Here is a 21,235-nt window from a genome sequence, read left to right as displayed (position 1 = left end):
AAGTTTTGTATGAGCGTTTTCTGCTCCCTCCCACACCCCCACTGATTTGCTTGCTCAATTAAACAGGAGACAAGTGCAAGAGGGGTCTTCTGTCCGTGGGCCCTGCTGTGTTACTGTGTTAGTGCAGCTACTTTTCCTTCAAATGTTGGGTTTGGGGAGATTTAACTTCCAGCCCAAGAAATAACCCACCTGACATCTGAGGCCGGGTTATTCTCTGTGCCCCGGCAATACCTCCATCCAGTGACATTAATCTGTTTGTGCCTCAGTTTCAGCATCTGTACACTTGGAAAAATTAATCTTGCAAGAAAGTAGGAGAGAAGGGATGTTTGGAAAGCAAAGTCATTATTTAGGTGAACAGAGGGACATAAGATTAGCAGACATCTCTTACTTCTCCTAATCCAGGCTAAATATTCAAAGTAAAGATTTCCACCCTTAATTGTTTGTTTTTTTTTTAAATGAAAAGCCAACAATAAGGAAATAACTTTGATTATGCATCTATCTGTTCCGTTTCTCTTCTGCAGCCTTCTCCCATGGCAGCTGTGTGAGGCAGAGACAATGTACGATGTGAGGAAGCCTGATGTCTGCGATGGGATTCATCTGGGTCTGGATGTGTATTTTAAAGTAAAATCTCAGGCCCAAGCGCATTCAGCTGATCATTTGCTTGCATGCATGCAAACTCGTTATTTCTTTGGCTAATTCTTCTAGGTTGGAAAGACGTGTCAGTGGTGAGCTGCACCTTCTGGATATATTGCTACATACATCACAAATTGCTCTTAGTCTGACCTCTTACAGCTGAAACACCCTTCCCCATGCTGAAAATGGCAATTGGAGTACTCCCACTAGCCAACCACAGGTAACTACTCTCATTTTGGAAAATGGTGTGGTTGCAGGCATCCTGAGCTACGGTAACACAGTTACAAAATTAAAATTCAAACTGTATGAAAGTCAGGTATTTTAAGAGGTTAGATTCGTGGTTTTTTTTTTCCTCTGGGAGACAAGACTTTCAAGCATCAGGCACCTTGTGGGAGTGGTAACCGTAAGTGCCCAAATGTAACTTACTTTTAGTATCTCAAAGTGCATTTTATTATTGTGCAGGATGCAAATTCTGGTATGATACTCCAAAGCAAATGCCTGTGTGCTTCTCCCTTAGGGATGCTTGCTGTAAAAAATCCAGTCTTATTGATGAAAAATTTGCTTCCCAGACCATTACTGGAATGGGTCCATTATCCATTCCTTCCTTCTCCACAGCTCTGTCCCAGGAGTGCTTTGGGCAAGCAATGCACTCAGGGCAGGACCCCCCTATCTTTTGCTTTGTGGATGCCTCCATTTCCAATCCATCTTTGCTGAGCGTATGCTTTACCTTTAGCAATTTACCAGCGTCTGCTGGCGAGAGTGTTTCACCTCCTCATTCTGAAACCCTTCCACCAACGTGAACTGTTGTCGCTTTTGATTTCCTTTAAGCTCCAAGCATCTTGAGGAAGGCAGATTGGATCTGATTTTTCGGAGGCTCTAATCTGGTATCACTCCACTTGAAGCCCTGTGGGAGAGATGGGCAGTCAGTACTTCTGAAAACCAAGCTGCTTCCCTTATTATTTGTCTATAGAAAGAACTGTGTGTAACTACTGAAATATTACTTCTTTTATGAGCTATTGGCCGTTTACTTGCCTCAACTTTGAATCTCCTGATTTCTGAGCAACTAATTCTAAAAAAAGCTGTGTGGAAATAGGGCTTTGACTAGAAAAATAATAATCCCAAAATAACACAGACGTATTTGGCTTAGAGCTGTCTGAAAAACTGAAGTTGTTGAACTGAGATCAACGAGCTCTGGCCCTTGCTGCTTAGGTAGATGGGATCTCTCGGGTTTTTTAACTACAAGATCTGTTGAGCCTTGTCAAATGATGGCTTTAACTTGTTTTACAAAGTTTGCCAGACTCTTTCTTGTCTTTATAAATCCCATCAGTGATCCACCAAGTCATTTCATCTTTTAGAAAGAACTGGAAGTGCAGGAATTCAACAGGGGCTATTGAATTATATGAATGTAAAGTTCTCAATAAGAAGCCAGAAAATATATTTCTCTAAAAATGACTTCCAACAGTATGTTTTCATAATCAAGTCCCTGACTAGGTCATGTCCAACAGATCAGAAATTTCAGAGACATTATCAGAGCTAGATGCATCAGGAGAAATTAGGCACTCAAATGCCTTGTTATGTGCCAAAGTCCAGCATTTACGGGTCACCGGTATTCACATGGGCTCGACTTAACCCTTTAGCATGGAACTGAACCCAGGTCTCTCATATCCTTGGCTGAGTGCCGAAATTGTTGGACTTCTCAGTAAAACGGTAGCTTCTTTGTGGAGGGTACGTGCGGTTGGATTAGGCTTGTCAGACAAGGTCTCAGCCTGAGGCGAGAGGGAATGCCTATTTTAGGGATGCTGACGGAGCTTTTGTATGAGATGGACCTTGAGCGGCTCAGCAATGCCAGGCCTCAGGCAGGTAGGCTCATACCCAGCCCCAGAAGCGCGGGGTCTATCCCTGGAAATGCAGCCAGAGGGGAGTTCAGCTGCTTGTAAGATGCAGCAGGGGTTTTGTGAAGGACAGCGAGACCAAGGGATGGACACAGTAGGCATCAGCGGTGGAGCGTAGGGATGCTACCTTCTCCTTGTGTGTTGAAACTTCAGTGCAGAAGGGTCTCTTACTATTACGTTTTGATTTAGGAACACAGAGGAACAAGGTTAATGCGTTTATTCAACATGCCTGGTGAAAATATTTTAAGACTTACCTTCTCTGTGTAACTATCTTGACTGTTACCAGCTCCTTCAGTTAGAGTCCGCATCAGCGTGAACGCAATTTCCATGCATTGTTTCAGTCTGGAAATGAAACAATTTTCATTAATGGAAACCTGGTTCTCAAGCAGAACAATTAGACCCACTTCAGATTGAAAAAAGATAAAAGCATGCTAATTTGGATGGAGGACTCTTCTTTCAAGGCAGCCAATTGAGTCATCAGCCTGCCACCCACCTGACCGTCTGACAGGTAATTAGGAGATAGTCCTCTTTTTGTGTGGAGTGTGTGCGTAAACCTCCGCACGCTGGTGTCACTGCCCATTGGGACTTCCAGGGGAAAGAGCTAGTCAGTGGCAAAAGAGTGAGGAGAGCACGTTTGTCAGACGGTGCCCAATGAACTGACTTCTTTTTTGATTTAGCAAATTATTTTTGTCTTTTAACAGCTACCTGAAGTTTCTAGCAGTGAAGTCGTCATGGCAGACCTGGGCTGCAAAAAACCCAGTGACTGCACCGTCTCCAGGCTACTCAGCGTGGTGGAGAGCGAACTCCGGGCTGGGAGAGACAAAGGCGACCCCACTGAGAAACAGCTCCAGGTTGTCTTAGAGGATGCGACGCTCTGGCAGAGATTCAGGGAAGTCACTAATGAGATGATCGTGACCAAGAACGGCAGGTGAGTGATCTGCTCAGCACTGTGGGCTAAGTGTAGATGACAGCCAGGGGGGTTCAGTGCTATAATAATAAACTGTGTGTGCAGACACTAAAGAACTGCAATGAGCACATAACAGTTTTATCCCTGCAGCCTCGCAGTCCCCTAAAACCAGCATAGGAACAGAATGGGGTGTCCCTGCTCCTTTTTGGTCACTGCTAAACCATTCCTCACCCTTTATTCCTGCTTGTGAAAGGTGCTGGAGAAATATATTGACTGACTTGAGGTTGCACAAAAAGCAAACTTTTGCAAGGGAATAGATGGTGCCTCTCGAAACCTTTTGAATGACTTCTTGCACTAATAATCATCAGCCTTTATTAGCAAGTCTTTACCTGTAGACCTCAAATTATTGTACAGAAGCAGGTTGGTGGTGTTGTCCCCAGCTGCAGTTCCTGTCTCTCTGGCCTTGGGTATTAACAGCTTGTACAAGCAGTCTGTACTAAAATGGGGTGCAATAAAACTGTGCCCTCTGTGGCATGTACGTGCAGTCCGGATTGTGCAGTCCCACAACGGTATTGCTCCGTAGTTGTTGCTGGTACTCTTAGAAACAAGTGCGGAATATTGGTTAACACATGTGCTGTAAATGGATCGCATATCTTACTATTTGGGGAGCGCAGAAAGGCACAGGAAAAGAGTGCAAAACCTGGCGGGAAGGATACGAATTCTGAATCAGACGCTGGCTTGAAGGAGGCTCTCCAGAGAGGTTCTGCTCTGAACTGGACTGACAACAGAGTCCAGCCCATAACAGACAGGCAGCTACTCGAATGAGCTTCGCTGGTACAGTGGTACTAAGGGTGTTATTTAATCTACCCTCGTCACCCCTCTGCTGTCCCCTGTCCCCCCCCCTCAACATGTACACGTTTCTTTTGCAAGACCTCTCAGGAGATCTGCATAGGAGAGAGGAATTAAGAGATGGAGAGAAAGATTTACTCATGTGGTGTGACTTTTACTAGTGTTGCAGACTTTGATTTAGCAGAATTTGTGGACGATATTGCTGTTGACTGTAGCTTGACAAGGGACATAGGTGAAAGCAGTTAAAAGGGAAAAACTAGCCTGTTGGCAGCAAGGTTATTCTGTTGAGAAAACAGCTACCTTCCCAAAATATCAGCTCCTGGTATAACACCACCTATTGCCATCCTGATTCCCCCTAATAACCTATAGGGATAGAAATCTTCTGCCGAGGTTTGCTTTACACCCAGAAGCTGCTTTTCCTTCATTTAAATTACTTTTAAAACTGCTGTTAAACTACAGCAGACTTCTGAGTGGACTTTCCCTTAGTGTACGGTAGCTTAAACTGACTCCTTAGCAGCATATGTGACCAAAAATGAGGTAAGACAGGTTTGCTGCAAATTAATTAAATTGGTACAAAGAATCGCACCTTACCAACAGGGATTTCTCCGTTTCTTTCCTCTCAGCTAATGTAAATCATGATTGCATGGTGATACTAGCTCTCTCTAAAATGTCTAGGTGAGTGCATAGATAAAATCTTTTAACGATGATGATAAGGGAATCTGTCGTTATTTGAATATGCCTGGTTACTTTTTATTTCATTGCGTAAGCTGCCTTATTTTTCTTTACTCTAACTTATACACTCCTTATCAGCTTGATCCTATTTTTCCTAAAGCCAGTGACAGCTCTAGTAATGTCACTGAGGGCAGGAACAGGTTCTTTATGATCAAACTACAGCAATTTCAAAATAAAAAATTATAAAAGTATGTTACCCTGTCATCTGCGTAAATCCTTTTAACAAAGTTAGTGTAGCATTAGGGACTCTGAAAAAGGATCTCTTGCATTTCTGAAAGTATCTCCCATAACAAACGCATCAGCGCACCGAAAAAAGGAAATACAGACGGTGGCCTGCAGCACCGGTCTCTGAACAACTCCATGCAATTCAAAAGGAGACAAACTTGAGATGGTTTCCTCTGAGTGCTGAGTTTTTTTCAGGTTCAAGATTCTTCAGTGATTGTCTCCAGAGGGATTCTCAATAGAAAAAATATTGATCTAATTCTGCTGCTGCTTAAATCAGTAGAACTAACTCAGTCCTTCTTGCCGAAGGATATATATGACCGCTTTTGAAAACTGTGTTCTACGATTAACGAGAAAAGCCAGTCTGAACTGCTGCGTGTGAAAACTAAGGCAGCTTGTGTGGACACATTGCTAGCAAAATTCAAAAATTAAACTGAAACCTGATACAGGAGCATCCCAGACAATGAAAGGCTGATTGATTACTGATCAATAGGGTACAATTCTAGCATGCGTAATTACCTCAAAGGTAAAATTCTACCATGCACAATTCTACCCGCTGTGATTGAGTCATCTCTACTTGGTACAGAGGGTCCCAAAATGTTATAATTAGATCAACTAACTATAATGTTAACTAACTATAATGTTATAAGTAGATCAAGCAACTTCAGTGTTAATACATAGATATGTCAGCGTTGCTGTATTGTACTTTATTGTAATAACCACCTGCCGTAGCAACGTGCCTAGGTACAGATGGAAGATGGATATATTCTGAACAGGACAGGCACCGGTGAAATTAAACCACGTGCTATACCACAAAATACATCCCAATGGGTGCGGCTGATATGGTGGGAACCAGTCTCCGATTTCACTCAGATATATTGTATTCAATTGGTATTTCAATATCAAATGCTCTGTTTTCTGATTGAGAAGGCCTTCTCTCTGTGCTTATACCGTATTAGCTATGCAGTACCCTGAGACTTTGCAATCCACGTTATTGCCTGGTGGCAGAAAGGTGCCACTGTTCCCCTCTCTGTATGGGGAGAATCTACAGCGGATCAATGCAGGCAGATGTGGCAGGGGAGAAGCCCTTTCCAGGCTTAAATACTAAAGCAACTCTACTGGTTACTACACGTTCAAGTTTGATATCAAACATCTTCCCACTCAAGTTCACGGTGGAGTAATTGTAGCAGATCTGCTCTAAAAAAACTGAAGAGGCTGAAGTGCTCAGCTATTGCAGTAACAAACACGCTGACTGAAACAAATTTTGAGAAATCATCGTTTGCCATGCTAAAAGAAAGACAAATGTGACTGTTACAGTAAAGTCACTTAATCAGCAGAACAAGTGAGGTGGTAGGTTTTCCATCGTTAGAATCTGTACAGACGAGACACGCTGGTTCAAGTGAGGTGAGGATTAACCGGGTGTGAGGCAGAGGTTAACGCAGGGAAGCGCTATAATCTCTGTGATACAGGGGTTAGAGTTGATGATGGCTGTATTCTCTTCTGGCATTAGGCTATAGGTCTTTTGGGGATAAACCCAAGCCTCTCAAGTAGAAAGGCAGAGAAGACTGCAAAGGCAGAGGAATTAACAATCTGTGTGTAACACAAATAGTTCTGAGAAATCCAGTGAAATTAAATTTTCAGGTGGATGAATTTTCCCCTCCACTTCAATTTCAGGTAAGAGTGATACTTTGAAGACTGACTGTAGGGGGCCTGGGGGGTGCAGGGAGCAATGCATCCATACTTTTTATCACATCCCAGTTTGAGAGCTGGTGCATCCTGGTCAGAAAGACACATTAAATGTAGCGTATAAATTCTTGGCTAAGCTTCTATTTAGTTAGAAAGATCACAGCTTGATATATCTTTCTCAATGTTGCCCTGGCCCTACATCGCCAAGTATTTATATTAGATGAAGAAACTCACATTTCTCAAATCCTGTCTTTTCCTGTGAGCAGAAGGTGCTGACTGTATACAGCAAGAACTATATAAAGGTGTCCAGAAAGGTAGGTGGCGAGCGGGATGTTACAGGAACATAGGAGATTGCCAGCAGTTGGGGGCCACTGGAGAGAGTACGGCTGCGGGGGCAGAGACTTTGTGTGTCCCTTGAGACAGCCTGGAGTTTCAGTTCCCTTCTTCTGTATTTTGGACGTCTTGCACTGCTAACTAAGCCTAGAGAGCTACCCTACCCTAGCCCCATGGCCACGGACCTTGGGCAATTGCTGCGGTTGCTTGCTGTAACCAGTCTCTTTGTACCCGTAGAGAAAAGGAGCTTGAAGATTCATTGGCCTGTGCATAAAAATGTGGCATGGCAAAATGGCAGTGGCCAGAAGAGGTCAGTACGGAGGCGTCTGGGGCAGGGAGGCCTCTTACTCATATAAGAAGAATGTAGGAGGTGATACATAGCAGCTATAATAATCCTCCACAGTAATGATGCGTATTCCTTGACAAGCTAAGAAACGTAATGAGTAGGACACTTTTGTTGGGAGACTCCTCTGTTCTGCTGACCACAAATTCTTCCCAGTTCCTGAAACGGCTGGAGCCCTGCTAACTCGATTGCTGCAGACTTTCAGGCGCGGAGATGCCAATTCAAAGCTGTATGGTATGAATCACAAGTACTGGGACAGACAGAAAACTTCTGAACGCCTAGCTGTGAGCTGCTGCATATCTCCTTTGTAAAAGAAAAAATAATAATTAAAAAGGTATTGAGAAAAGGTGGCATTGGACCTTTAAGCCCAGAAGGAGCCGCTCAAGGAAAAGGATGTTTTCAATATTTTCCCAAAACTACACAAAGGCAGGATTTCAGTTTTAAGTGCACAAGATGATGGGAAGGCTGGATGATAGATGTTTAGAGCTTAGTACTAGACAACACTGCATCTAAGGTGCAGCTAAAAGCAGCAGAACCTGTCTTGATCAAGCTGATGAGGTCAGGGAATATGGAAGAGCAGGACCAAATTACTAGAAGAACTGCCAAGTACAAGGTCTAACAGCAAGGATTTTAACCAGACTTCTCAAACCAGAGATTTATGTAATGGTAGTGAGACCATACGTGAATACTTGCACTTAAGAAAGGGAGAAAACGTATTTCAGCAAACTATAAACCTGTAATATATCCCTGTAATAAGAATTCAGGATATATTTTGAAGAAAAGGGTAATGAAATACGTGGAAGACAACAGAAAATGAGATGAAAAGGCATTTTATTAAATTTAAGTCATGCCAAACTAACCTGACACAACCCTGATAAAGTAAAGAAGTATTTTTAGACGAGGAAAATGTAGAAGATTATTAGGGCATTTAGAATAGCGCTACCTGGAAACCATTACTCAAGCGAGAGATGTTGAGCATTAACACAAGAACTGTGGGAAACAACAGAGAGAAGTGATTGACTTTGCTCACAGAGATTACAGAATATGACGGTCCCCTCAAAGGAAGAGAGAAAAACCTTTAGTATAGAGTAGTGGTCAATAAATCTAAGCTGGAATCTGATGAGTACCTGGCTAGGATTCTGTCCTGAGTGCTGGAGATGGCAGGATGATTTCAGAAGATATATCCAGAGTCAGACAAGGTGGGACTCGGCCACTGGACAGAGTAAGGGAGCATGTGTCAGGGGAATCCAAGCACCAAAGAAGTGCACTTTATAACAGTATCCTGCAGTTAATGCAGTGAATCTGTGGTTCAGCTCCACCTTCTCAGCCGTTTTCAACTCTGTTCAATCCTGTTCATGCCTTCTTGTCCCACGCCTAAGGATGTATTTAGCGTGTCCAGATCCCATGGACTCTGCTGATGCTATACAGGGTTCATTATGTTCGTAATTCTTGGCATGATCAAGACCTTAGTGCCCTACTTTAGAGATAACACGATCAAATGATTGAAATAAATTAAAAATAAAATGAAGGATTAACCTCCAAGAGACTTCTTCAGCTAGATGGAGGGAGGGAGGATGTTTTTGACATTGACTTAATTTGTGAGCATCTGGTCACAAACATACTGAGGAGAGTCTTTCAAAACCAGTTTCCAGCAGTGTCTCCTTCTTTTGTTTCCTGGCCAGGCGGATGTTCCCTGTTTTGAAGATCAGCGTGTCAGGCTTGGACCCGAACGCCATGTATTCCTTCCTCTTGGACTTCGCCCCGACTGATGGCCACCGCTGGAAGTACGTCAATGGAGAATGGGTGCCGGCTGGGAAACCTGAGCCATCAAACCACAGCTGCGTCTACATCCACCCAGACTCTCCCAACTTTGGGGCCCATTGGATGAAAGCTGCCATTTCCTTCAGCAAAGTCAAACTTACCAACAAGCTCAATGGGAGTGGGCAGGTATGGCCTGATGTTTCCCCATACACCTCTTGGCTTCAATTGCAAGCACCTACTAATCAAGAAATATCAAGGGTGCATTTATGTAATTATAGAGGCCCTTACAGGCCTCTTCACCCACAGATGCCAATTATTCTCTGGAGGCCAAATGTAAACAGGAATAAACAGGCCTTAATTGGCGCTTTCAGATTTTAATGGACTTCTTGATGTTAAGAGAGACAGAGTGCTGTGGTTTACTTAATCATCAGGGGGCTTTTCAGAGTTGGTCTTGTGTGCTGGGGATTTTTACACAGGACTTCAGAGAAGGGGGAAAAAATGGTCATGGGTATTAGGTTTTTGTTGTGTTCCCCCATGTTGTTTGGTGTAAGTGGAATGTTGGCAGGAGTCAGATAGCAGAATAAAAGGCTGCTCCTAAATGAAATAATTACTATGTCTGCTTCTGCATCATGATAATTATCAATATTCTATTGAATCAGCTTTGGCCTTTGGAAAGAAACCACATGTACCAGAAATAAGTGACTTTCTCTTTGAACCCCTTAAAAATGCAAACAGGAAAATTAGTTTTGTTTCGTATTTTATTTTTGATGATGCATCTAAAGGTAAAATGTTGCACAAGACCTTTTGTTTGCTTGTTTGTTTTGTACAAAACTCCTACATTGGATGATACTTGTCAGCCCAGAATCAATTTCTTTCATGTAAATATTATACGTTCTCTATCTGCTATTTCCATTAGGTTTGTGAGGTAGCTCCATAAGCCTAGTACCCTAATTAGGTAGGAAATTATCTCAATTTTTACAGACTGGAGAACAGAAAGATGACCTGACTTTTCCTAAGTCACACATGGAATCAGCACACAAGATTTATTGTGGAGCACAGAATGGGATTGGAATTCGCAAATTCTCGTCCTGCATCCAGGACCTCAGAAAAGTCAAAGGCCTCAGAAAAGTATGCATGGGGGCAAAAAAGGTTCAGGAAACCAACCTGGAGGGTCAAAGAGACCCTGGGGAAAAAACATGGGAACACGATATTTATATGTGGTGATGTGGAGAGCAAAAAAGTAGAAAGCAGGAGAGGAAAAGCCATATGAGAAACAGAGCCCAAACAAAAGTCACTAAATAACAAACAACTGAAGCTCCCCTTGTTTTCTTTCGAAATCTTGACAACAGCGTTAAGGTAAATCACATCCCCACTCTGTGCTTCAGCTTCTCCTCTTGTGGTGTTATTAGAAAGTAATAGCTGACTAGCAGTGCTTTATGCTAATGGATGTGTTCTTCCATATATATACATATATATATGGATGCACACAGAACTTTCCAAAGTACAGATTTTTAAAAAAAATATCTTTTTCTTGCAGTAGAGAGAATTAAGCAATAAAATAGACTTCCTGAGGAAGGTGTATTGTGGAATCAACGCTGTTCACCCCTTTTCATGCCAGGTTAGAGACATCTACCAGGGCTCATTTAGATACGCTTCATCTTGCCCAGAAAGATGACCAGGTGACTGCCTCAGCTCCCCCCGGCCCTGATTTCTGTGATGGTGATTCTGAGTCTTTCAGGTAGTAGAAGCAGGACAGGGATTGCCCCTTAACTGTTTCAACAGCCTCCAGTGCAGTGGAAGCCCAATGGTTTGAAGGCCATAGCTGCTAACGCAAATATTCACTAATGCTGCTGTATCAAAAGCTTTAAATCCAAGTCCAGTGAAGTCCCGCTCTGTTCAGCCCTGTGGTTCATAGAAGGGAGGAAGGCACCTGCCTTTCTGTTCTCAAACCACTGACTGGGGAGGTTTAGCAGTGACATCTGGTCTATTATAGAGCCAGAGCGAAAGAGCAGCTGTGGGATACCAGAGTGGCACTGGGGTCTGTCTGTCTCGTTTTGTTTTCTGCAGATAATGTTGAACTCCCTGCATAAATATGAGCCCCAGGTACACATAGTACGCGTAGGAGGCCCCCACCGGATGGTGATGAACTGTTCCTTCCCTGAGACGCAGTTCATAGCCGTGACTGCCTATCAAAATGAAGAGGTAGGCGGATGCCACGCTGTGCTCTTGGTCATCACTGATGAGATATATTAAAAGCTTACTGACTACAAGATCAGCATGGACAGACAGGTCCTTTTCTTGTTTCCCCACCGCTCCCATGCAGTGTAATGCTCCATCCAGTCTAATGCTTTGCCTTCTCTCTGCAGCAGAACATTGTCTAATCCAGCGTCTGGCTGCAGTACTAAGCCAGGTTTAGCTTAATATACCGCCATGGCTATTCCAGGCCAGTCCATCTGTCCTGGCACCCCAATCCCTTACTGGAAAAAAAACCTACATTCAAGTCCAATATCTTTCTCCAGCAATGACAGATAGTTATAATGATAACCCTATCTTCTTCCCCCTCCTTATAATACACACAATTCCAGAACAGCACAACATTCCATGGGAAAATTTCTTCCCAACCCTAAAATTGTAATTGAGGGATGCTTTGGATTGTGACAATGGCTAACTCATGTGCCATGTCCCTTAGCTAGTGTGCAGATTTGATTCCTACTTGGTAGGAATTCCATGTTTAAACTCCCTTGAAAGGGCTCACCATCCCATAGGATTTCCCAGACTAGACCACACCATTAGGCTGCCCTGACTGATGGCACTGATCAGTACACAGCATGCTGCAATGAGCAAGGCTCTCTCATAGCGAGCCCTGGAAAACACCATGCGTGGGGATATATTTTATTGGGGTAACCAAGGCAGTTCCACTTAGATTACTCTGGAAGATGTTTTGTCAAGTCTCTTTTCCAAATTGCCTTCACTAACATGCCTTGTTTTCTGTAAACTCAAGATAACAGCTCTCAAAATCAAGTATAATCCCTTTGCCAAAGCCTTCCTGGATGCAAAAGAAAGGTGAGTTCATCTTTTTTTGCTCCAGTAGCATTTTGCTGCTGATATGGTTAAAACTGTGGCATCACAATGTGAAAGATAAATTATATAACTTAATCTTGTTTCTGCTGTCTGAAATCCAGAGTCACTCCACTGAAATTAGTGGGGAGACTCTCAATATAATTCTTACCACAATAGGGTCTGAAGTGCCAGAGTATCCTCTTGGGGATCCTAGGACTTAGCACTGTCTACAGAAGAAGCCTGAAATGAGATGGTGTGAATTTCCCCAGTAATGTTATACACCGCATATGTTCACTGCGTTGTACTTACACTCCAATGAATCCCATAATTTGATAGGTTGGGGAAAATAAAAGTTAACTGCAGATGTAAAAAGTGTAACTAAAGTGAAATTGCACTTAACTGTAATATAACTACGCTGCTATCATTAACCCTGTGTGATAATATATGATGTGTTTATTTAAAGTAACCTGTAGGGGCTCACTATGTAAGATATTAGAGATGCTTCCATCAGAAACAAATTGTGGTTTATCTTTCAAAGTTTTACTTGCATCATCCATGCTAATGCAGTGGGGCATCCAAGTGATGCGTTCCAGTCCATAATTGCTAATAAATTTTGTTTGGACCTGCTATGTCTTCTGACATGCGAAGTGTCCCGCATGCCTGCAGGGAAATCTGTATTTCTTTCCATTCCTCTCGCCACTTGAGAAGCTGCTGTGTCTCAGCTCTGTGTCTCAGAGCCCTGCCTTGGTCTGGGTGGGAAGCCAGGCTGAAGCTGTTGGCACAAGCAGGAATGGTGCCCACAGGTAGATTTGGAATTCCAGGCTCAGCCCTCAAATTTGGCACAAATTTAGGAACATTTTCATGCATGCCATGAAACAGAAGTTCTGCTTCCTTTATGGCAGCCAGCAGAAAAGTCTACTGCTGTCTAGCAAGTAATTAAAGAAGATGGATTTCCCTCCTTTTTAACTTTTCAATTTTTTTAGTGAATGCGTCTGGTTTTAACTTTCTTTTGTAATTTCTCAACGAGAAGTTTTACCACTAAGTATTTTGCTTTGCAGAAACCATCCCAAGGATGCTCCAGAAACAGTCTCTGAAGGTCAACATATGACATATTCTCACTGTAAGGTTTTTATTCATGTCAGCTGGAAGTTTTGTGTGGTATCATAGGTGCTGGGAACCTGGGACTTGCTTAACTGGATCGTACCAGTCATGCCCCGAGTCCTGAATTGTGTTCATAGAAAGGGACCCTTTAAAAAAAAAAGAAAATTGAAGAAACCTCACAGTAGGAAAAAATACAACAGTTTCTGCAGAGGGACCATTTTCCTTATGATCCAGTGTTTCAGTATTAAAAAGAATCTAGAATCAAGATGACATTTTAATGACATTTTTAGGGCTTTCTCCCCCTTTTTTCTATATTTGTAACAATATTTTTGTCACCTCTAAAATTACCTTTCATTGGTGAACAGGTGAAAAATGGGGGGAGCAGAAGTTGTGTTTGTTTTAACGATGGCCAGTTTTTCTTTAATTTGTTCTTTGATGTTTGTGACATTTTCTGGTAGTTGTTTTTAGATCTTGTTTTTAGGGTTGGTGGTTTTGGGGGGGGGGGATTGGTTGTTTGGGTTTTTTTTGTTTCGTTTTTTTTTTTTTATTTGGGTTTTTTTTTTTTATTGTCAGTTGTTCCATAAACCAGTATCTTGGAATCAGCTTGGTATTTCTGAGGCACAGCTGATTCTGCAAGAAGGCTGGTTACTTCCTTAATTGTATTGCAGTGTTTTAGTGCAATAATAGTTTTCTTCTCTCTTTCCCCTCAAAGTGGGTGGCTGGTTGATTTCCAACCCAGATACGATGTGTGCATCAGGAAGCTCGAATTATCAGTACACCGGACCTTTGCCTCTGCCAGCTCCACACACTCCCCACAGCTGTGAGCGATACTCAGCACTGCGAGGGCATCGGGCTGCTCCGTACCCACCTTCCTACATGCAGAGAAATCATTCGCCTACAGGTACAACTGTAATGCTGCTTTGCTTCCAGGGAACAGACGCTCTCTGCCTGCCTGCCCCTTGCTTTAGGTTAGCATAAACATTAAAACGAGCAGGAGCTGAGGCTAGGAAAGAGCATGACGAGTCTCTGTAACAATCTGCGCTGAGCCCTGCATGCAGAGAGTACGTTTAAGACAGCAAAACAAGAGGTACGAAGAGCTGGGAGCACTGTAACTGTTTATTATAAATAAGAGTGAATGATCTTGCTTAAAGTACAGCTCCCAATTATACAAAAAGAGCATTGCAAGCCTTCTTTCAATGTCATGCCATGAAGTAGCTGTGCTCTCAAGTCGAAGCAGCCCTCAGGAACATGGTAGGAGCTGACTTGCGATGAGGGCATTTTGGTATTGCCAGAATGTCTTTTGAGTCCCCTTCACTCTCTAAATCTCAGTGCAGAGTTCCAGAAATTGATTATACTTCCATCAGAGGAAATTGGCCAGAGACAAGAGTAAGGATAAAGTAATCTGCTTGCTAATCATAATTTAGCAAGGCATCCTGTTTAACGGAAATATTTAAGCTCAAGTTATAAGGAAATCTGCATCAAAACATTGCCAGTCATATAGCAATTATCATTAATGAAAAGACTATTAGTCAGACTTACAAAAATGCATATCCTATGTCTATCAGGCTGTACCTTCTCACATATCACACCTGGAATTACAATGGCACCTTGCTACTCTCTTAATGAACGCGTGAATTTTGTTCTTTGGTTAGCAACCTCATGATCAGATTGCTTCCTCAGGCCCACCCATGTTCTGCTGCCTTAAGACAATGTCTCTGCAATAGTCACTGAGGATTTGTTTGTTGCTTTTTTTTCCCCCCCCACAAAGTTAATTTGTTGGAGAGCTCCAGCAATAATCTTCAGGTATTCTCAGGACATGACGGCTGGACTTTGCCATCCTCTCCACATGCTAATTTGCTCTCAGTGCCACACACGAAGGGAGCTGCCAGCTCTGGACCCAGGTAAGGTTACAGGAAGACTGCTGGTATTAGGAGCAGTAAGGCTTGTAGGACTGCCATGGTGATTCACCCTTTGTTCCAAGCTCTAATCGGCGTCCAGGATTTGAAACATGTCCTAAATGCCCAACTTGAGCTTCATGGACAGATCTTTCCGACAAGCTAATTATCCCCTGCTCTGAAATCAATGGGAGCTTCGTTTTTCCTCAGCACTGCTGAAAATCAGGATCTTGGAACAGCCACAGAGAACTCTGGTATCTACAATCTGTGAGCATTTTAAAGCCAAATTATTTTTCTCTATATATTCCTCTACTACTCTCCCGCATGAAATGAGAATCCTACTCCCATGCAGGAATGTAACAATCCAATTCATGTTCTATTCTAAAAATATTGTTAATAGGGTAGTAAACAAGGAATGGCTGGAATTCAGACCTAGAGAGACAATTAATTACCAAGTATTTCCCCTTTTTTTCCCCAAATAAATGCATACATTTCTTCTCTAATTTAGGTGCCGGGAAAATCAGCTGCAATTCTTTATAATTCCTAAGCATTCACAAAAAAGATCTTTAAATATTGAAACCTGACATGTATTTGTACATTTCTGTCTGTGCCTCTCTCCAAGGTCACCGGGTCTGATGGTTGCTGGTGGTTTTTCACTTAAGATCTGCAAGGCTGATCTAGTTTAGTAACTCGATTCGGAGAGCTGCCTTTTAGCAGATAACGCACGTGACTTTACTGTAGTAAGTCTTGTGCAGGGGAATATGCTTTGAAATAAGTCATTCAATCTGTACTGCTTTTTTTTTTTTTCCAGCCACTACCCTTGCCTATGGACAGTGAGCAACAGTGCTGTAAATGTTGCCAACCCAGGAAGCGAGGTGAACAGCAGCTCTTCAAGCATGTTTCTAAGGGGTAATGTCCCCTTACCCACCGCATCACCAGTCCAAATCCCTCTGCAAGGAACGGCATCTGGCAGCATGGAAACGCAAGGGGAAGCGGCTCTAGCCAGACTAGCCGACTCCGCGTGGACATCCTCGCACTCCTTTTAATGGACAGGCAGTTCATGAGGGAAGCTCAGCCAAACAGGACTGACACAAATGGCAAACAATCCCCTAGAATTGCAGCTCAGAGCAGGGATGTGTATGCAAAAAACCGACTTCATCAAACATCACCTTCCATAACGTACCTCTTGTGTGCCAGAGAAGCCAAAATGCGTAATGCAAAGGCAGGAAATGTTATGGGAACCGGCTTATTCCTGTAACCTTTATGTGTCGTTCAGGATGATGTCCAGAAAGAATCTTTATAGTTAGTTTTCCTTCTGTATCACATAAAAAATGGTCAGACATGAGACTGAGTGAAACAGACATGGCAGCTGGATATTCACATGTCATTTTAAAACTCCTTTCTGTAACTAACGGCCGAGTCCAGGGGAAATAGTGAGCAAGTTCACAACTGGTAATTTGAAGGTACAGTGCTGCTTTAAAGTCTTTCTGAATCTGTCACATGAAGGTTTTCACAATACCTGAAACTAAACCCTTCAGGGCATGAAATTAGTCTGACAGCCTAATGCCACCTGCATACAGCATTCTCTGTCCCCTTCCCTTCCCCAGCTCCTGTTCGCTGTTGGTGTGTTATAGGGATAATGGACACACACACGCTGAGAAAGTGGCTGCATTGTAGCAGCAGGGTGAAGGGCATCTAGTTTAGCATTTATAGTCTAATGTGACAGTCTTTGAAATGAAAAGTTCCAATGTTTTCTATATGTGCTATTTTTGAAAGGGTGGAGGGAAAAGAATTATAGAAAAAAGATTGAGCTTGCATTTCCACTTCGCTTCAGGTATAGAGTACAAATAAAATATGAATAAATGGTGTATTAGCTCCTCAGTGCCTTTCCAAGGCGTAAACACACAGTGTCTTTTTTCACCTAAGCCTCTGAGCAATTTAAAGCAGCTCTGCCAGGACAGAAATTTTCTATTCCTTGGCCAGTGACTGGCTGTATGCTCTTGGGCATGGTATTTCATGTCTTTTTTTTCATTTCCCCTCTCACCTTTTTTCTGTTTCAGCATCCTTTTCAGGCTACAGCTTTTCCTATTCTGTGTGAGTGTACAAAATCTAGCATAGTGGAGGCCTGATCCTGTCTGGGATTTCTAACCACTAGTTGATGCAGATAATAACAGTCATCCCCCAATCTTCCTTGTCCTCTCATCTACCTCCTCAGGCAAGCCATATCAGCTTCTCAGAGAAGAGTGCTGCCATTTGATCTCTTGTAGGGGTAAAAAAAAATTGCAAGCTACTCATGTAGATATGTCTCTCTATAATGAAATGCCCAGCAGCAATTCAGTTCTGTTTACAGTCATGAGCATTGATAGGGGCTGGATAGGTAGCCCTCGAAGAGGAAATCCTCAGCATAGGTATAGAAGAGGATTCTCCAAAACTCCTGCGAGCTGGTGTCTCTACAGAGGTGTTTCTGCTTCTGCCAGATATGGCAACATTCACTTTGTGAATATTCATTTATTGCACACAGGCTCTGGGAGCAGCATTTTATTTTGGGTAGATATTAGGGGCAGCCACAAGGAGAACATTTTCATTCAGGCCATCAAATGTGCATCTCTCTGGTGAACTCAGCAAGCTCCTGTTTCGTATTCTATTACCTCATCCCTGAACCACCCCCTTAAGGTCCTTTCCGTGTTATGCATTTTCATGACTTCCCCATCTGGCCTTTCAGATTTGCTGCAGGCAAGACAATGTGCCAGGATGCACTCAGTAACATTGTTAGTTTTACTGACTTGTGCTGCTATCCCCTAAAAGCAAAGTTATGAAATTGCTTTGGACGTGCATTTTTATTAATAGAGGTGTTGGTCAAACAGGAGCTAATAGAGTGCAAAAAGCTCTGTGGCCTGCTATCAGTCTAATCCTTGTCAATTCTGACTGTAAATCTGCCTTTCCACATTCTGTCAAAAGCTTACTGATGAGTTTCTCAACGTTATGTTTCTCTGCCTTGCAGCCAGAAATACAATGAGGCGTTTCTCTGAAAAATAGCTCTGCTTTACAGATGAGGTTTATTAACTAACTTATGCTACCCTCTTCTGGCTGTTCAGCTCCCCACACACACACCACACGCCAAGTCTATATAAGATGGCTATAGATGCTGAAAAAAGGCAAGTGGTGACTTCTCTATGTTCCGGGACTTGCTACGCTCCTTTGCAGTTAATGAGTTGGATAATTTCTTAGTTTTCCCCACATACTGCATTACAGTAACAGGAGAGTGATTATAAGGTGTTACACAAACTGCGTTTTTATTTCACAAATCAACAATCTAGGAGAAAATCCAATTAGCCTTCCTGATAGTCCCATAGGATTGAAATGATAAAAAAAGGATCAAAATGAACAGGCAGAGTCATTTTTCTGTCTTACCACTGTAAGAGCTGCCATGACTCATGTCACAGGAGGCAAAAAGTTCTCAGATCTCAGAAACAAGCTAAGTTTTTGTCATTCTAATCTGATTTAGCCAAAGCCTGAGAAATGACATGGAGGGATAAAAATACCCCAGGCTTGCTCACTACCTTGACATTTTGCTACTTTGGTAAAGGCTTTGAGAATTGGTATCTGACTTGGACAGATCACTTCTAAGGAGCAGTGGGAGCACTGGAGAAAGCTTCTGCCACTTGTTCACAAGAAAAGCTGCTGTTTTAACTTTGCAGATCTTTCCAGCACAGTGGAGTTCCCCACAGCGCAGTAACAGGCCGGGATGCTGGCTGCACCGTTCTCCCGTGGGAGGCAGATTCCCTTAAACTGTATATAAACCATTCCCCTCCCGATAAACCATTATTGCGGATCTGGTTTTGCACCTATAGTGCCCTTGTTCCCCAGGAGATTTCTGTGTGCCATTAAAAACCATACAATAATAACTTCTGACTGACTATTTCACTGGTTGCTATAAGCAGTAACTGAAATTGCAGAAAGAGAAAGCACCCACCCTCACTTTTTATATATTTTTACAAAGTCACCGCTTGATTTTGTGGAAGAGCAATACATCAAGAGACTGGAAGAGCTCTTTTGATGTCTCCAGGGTAAATATACTCCCTGGTATTAATGACAGTTCATATTTTTTAACTTAACTAGATGGTGGAGTCTCTTGGGCCATGAAACAGAGCAGGTTTTGTCCTGCCCGAGAAGCAACGCTGGGTGCACAGGCTGCAAGGCGGCTGTGCTGTACCCGTACCTGTCAGGCCCCTCACCTGGACAGCCGGAGGGCAGGGACTCGGGGGCACATCTCCATACAGATCTTCATCTAATTAGAGGGAGGAAGCTTTTATTTTCAGTTTCTGCAGGGCTTTAGCACTGTACGCAGCTCCTAAATGTGAGGTTGCAAGGTGGTTTGTGCAACGCCTCATTTAACTGTATTAAAAAAAAAAAAAAAGGAGGGGGAAGGGGTTAGTAAAAGCAGAAGATCTAAAGGGTAAAAAATAAAACTTCAAGACAAGCTGCTTTGCCTCCGATGCCGCAGTTTCTGCTCCGTGGTCTGCAGCTGTAACAGGGCCATCTCGTCGTCCCTGCTCCAGGGATCGGCCCCGGGCAGCCTCGCAGGGCCGGGCGGGGAGGGAGGGACGCTGTCCTTGGCGGCAGCTGCCCTTTAATGCCATCTGCGGGCTTCAGCGCTGTTGAATCGGGGCTTCTCCTCAGCTTTCCCGCTCCCTCCCGACACCGCACGGGCGTGGCGCCTCTCCCGCCCGGGAGGCGCCATTTTGAGCAGGCGGTGTGTCGGCCCGCTGGGGCCGGGCGGCAGCAGCCCCCTCCTGTGGTACCGTGCGCGCTGCCCGGCATTCGGGGCCGGCGGCCGGGTTGCCTCTGTGGAGCAGGCAGCAGCCCTTCCCTGGGGCGGCAGCAGGCTCCAGCGGGAACACACAAAGCCCCAGCAGTCGCTACGAGCCCTAGGCCCAGTCTGAGGCAAGTATCTTTTGTCTCAGGCTTTTCCCTTGGGGTTTATTTTCCTGTCACTGAGGCAGGTGTCCTCCCAGGGAGGCAAGGAGGTGCTTGTGGAGAAGCTTTCCCCTCAGAGGGTGGCCCACAGCTCCCTGGGTAGCTCCCATTTTAAGCCTGTCGACCTCCGCGTGGCATGGCAGGTGCGCCGTGTCGCTGATGGAGAACAAGCAGCAGGTAACCTCTTCAGAAGCGAACTTTCCCCCTTAGCACCCGTGTCCTGCCCTGTTCCCCCTCGAGCGGGCTGTAACCTGCCCTCCCCAAGAAATCCTGCCTCTCTGCTTGGACTGGACCCCATGTTGCCGGTCACCGCCCCTGCACGTCTGCCCGCTTCACCTCTCAGAGCAGATTTGACTGAGGTATTTCTGAGTTCTCAGGTCATCGAGAGCTCTCAGGCTTACATATTTTCAGGTGTTTTGGGGACTGTTGAGTGAGGATGTCCTGCCAGCTGTGGAAATGCTTTAGGATGACCACCTGTTTTTTCCTAGTATGTACTGATGGAAGAAACACAGGCGTTGTGAGAAGGCTGGGCATTTGACTAGGCACAGGATAAACCCCCTGCTGTGTGGCACAGTTCAGCAGGTTTGTAGTGAACAGAACAAATCAAAATGCCACGGCCTGGTTCCCAAAACACTTCCTAGGCAAGGGTGCATCTGTTTGTAAAGGCCACTTTTCCCAACAAACCTCTGCAGTGCCTGGGCATCAGCTCAGCACTGACTGAGGCAGAAGGGTGCTCCGTAGTGAATCTCTACCATGACCGCTGGGAGGGTCTTACTTTCTCCTCCTCTCTGTGACTCACTCTGAACTGTTTTGCTTGCCTCAGTCTGTTACATTCACACCTATT

General features: G+C 43.8%; 1 protein-coding gene across 3 annotated transcripts; it reads left to right on the top strand.

The window, feature by feature from the left end:
* Window positions 1-598: 598 nt before the first annotated feature.
* TBX19 (T-box transcription factor 19) lies at window positions 599-19,770 on the top strand. Of its 3 annotated transcripts, XM_087757224.1 has the most exons (12): window positions 601-621; window positions 706-853; window positions 2,812-3,033; window positions 3,227-3,453; window positions 9,280-9,544; window positions 10,340-10,486; window positions 11,426-11,560; window positions 12,360-12,421; window positions 13,477-13,538; window positions 14,232-14,420; window positions 15,288-15,420; window positions 16,226-19,770. In XM_087757224.1, the coding sequence occupies exons 4-12, from the start codon at window positions 3,257-3,259 to the stop codon at window positions 16,458-16,460; spliced, it is 1,425 nt and encodes a 474-aa protein (XP_087613350.1). In that variant the 5' UTR covers window positions 601-621; window positions 706-853; window positions 2,812-3,033; window positions 3,227-3,256; the 3' UTR covers window positions 16,461-19,770. The 3 variants fall into 3 exon arrangements, with proteins under 3 accessions (XP_087613351.1, XP_087613352.1, XP_087613350.1); XM_087757225.1 differs by lacking the exon at window positions 10,340-10,486 and having other exon boundaries at window positions 599-853; XM_087757226.1 differs by lacking the exons at window positions 10,340-10,486; window positions 11,426-11,560 and having other exon boundaries at window positions 599-853.
* Window positions 19,771-21,235: the final 1,465 nt, after the last annotated feature.

The sequence above is a fragment of the Nipponia nippon genome, unplaced genomic scaffold, assembly GCF_047370975.1.
Source record: "Nipponia nippon isolate SJK-2023a ecotype South Korea unplaced genomic scaffold, ASM4737097v1 scaffold_2, whole genome shotgun sequence".
Lineage (NCBI taxonomy): Eukaryota > Metazoa > Chordata > Aves > Pelecaniformes > Threskiornithidae > Nipponia > Nipponia nippon.
This window is presented reverse-complemented; position numbering and strand designations above follow the sequence as displayed.

Bases quoted from the DNA above. Each gene is read 5' to 3' on its own strand.
- TBX19 (XM_087757224.1), top strand. From the start codon at position 3,257: ATGGCAGACCTGGGCTGCAAAAAACCCAGTGACTGCACCGTCTCCAGG. The intron at 9,545-10,339 runs GTATGGCCTGAT...CAATTTTTACAG, and splicing joins AGCTCAATGGGAGTGGGCAG to ACTGGAGAACAGAAAGATGA. The intron at 14,421-15,287 runs GTACAACTGTAA...CCCCCCACAAAG, and splicing joins GAGAAATCATTCGCCTACAG to TTAATTTGTTGGAGAGCTCC.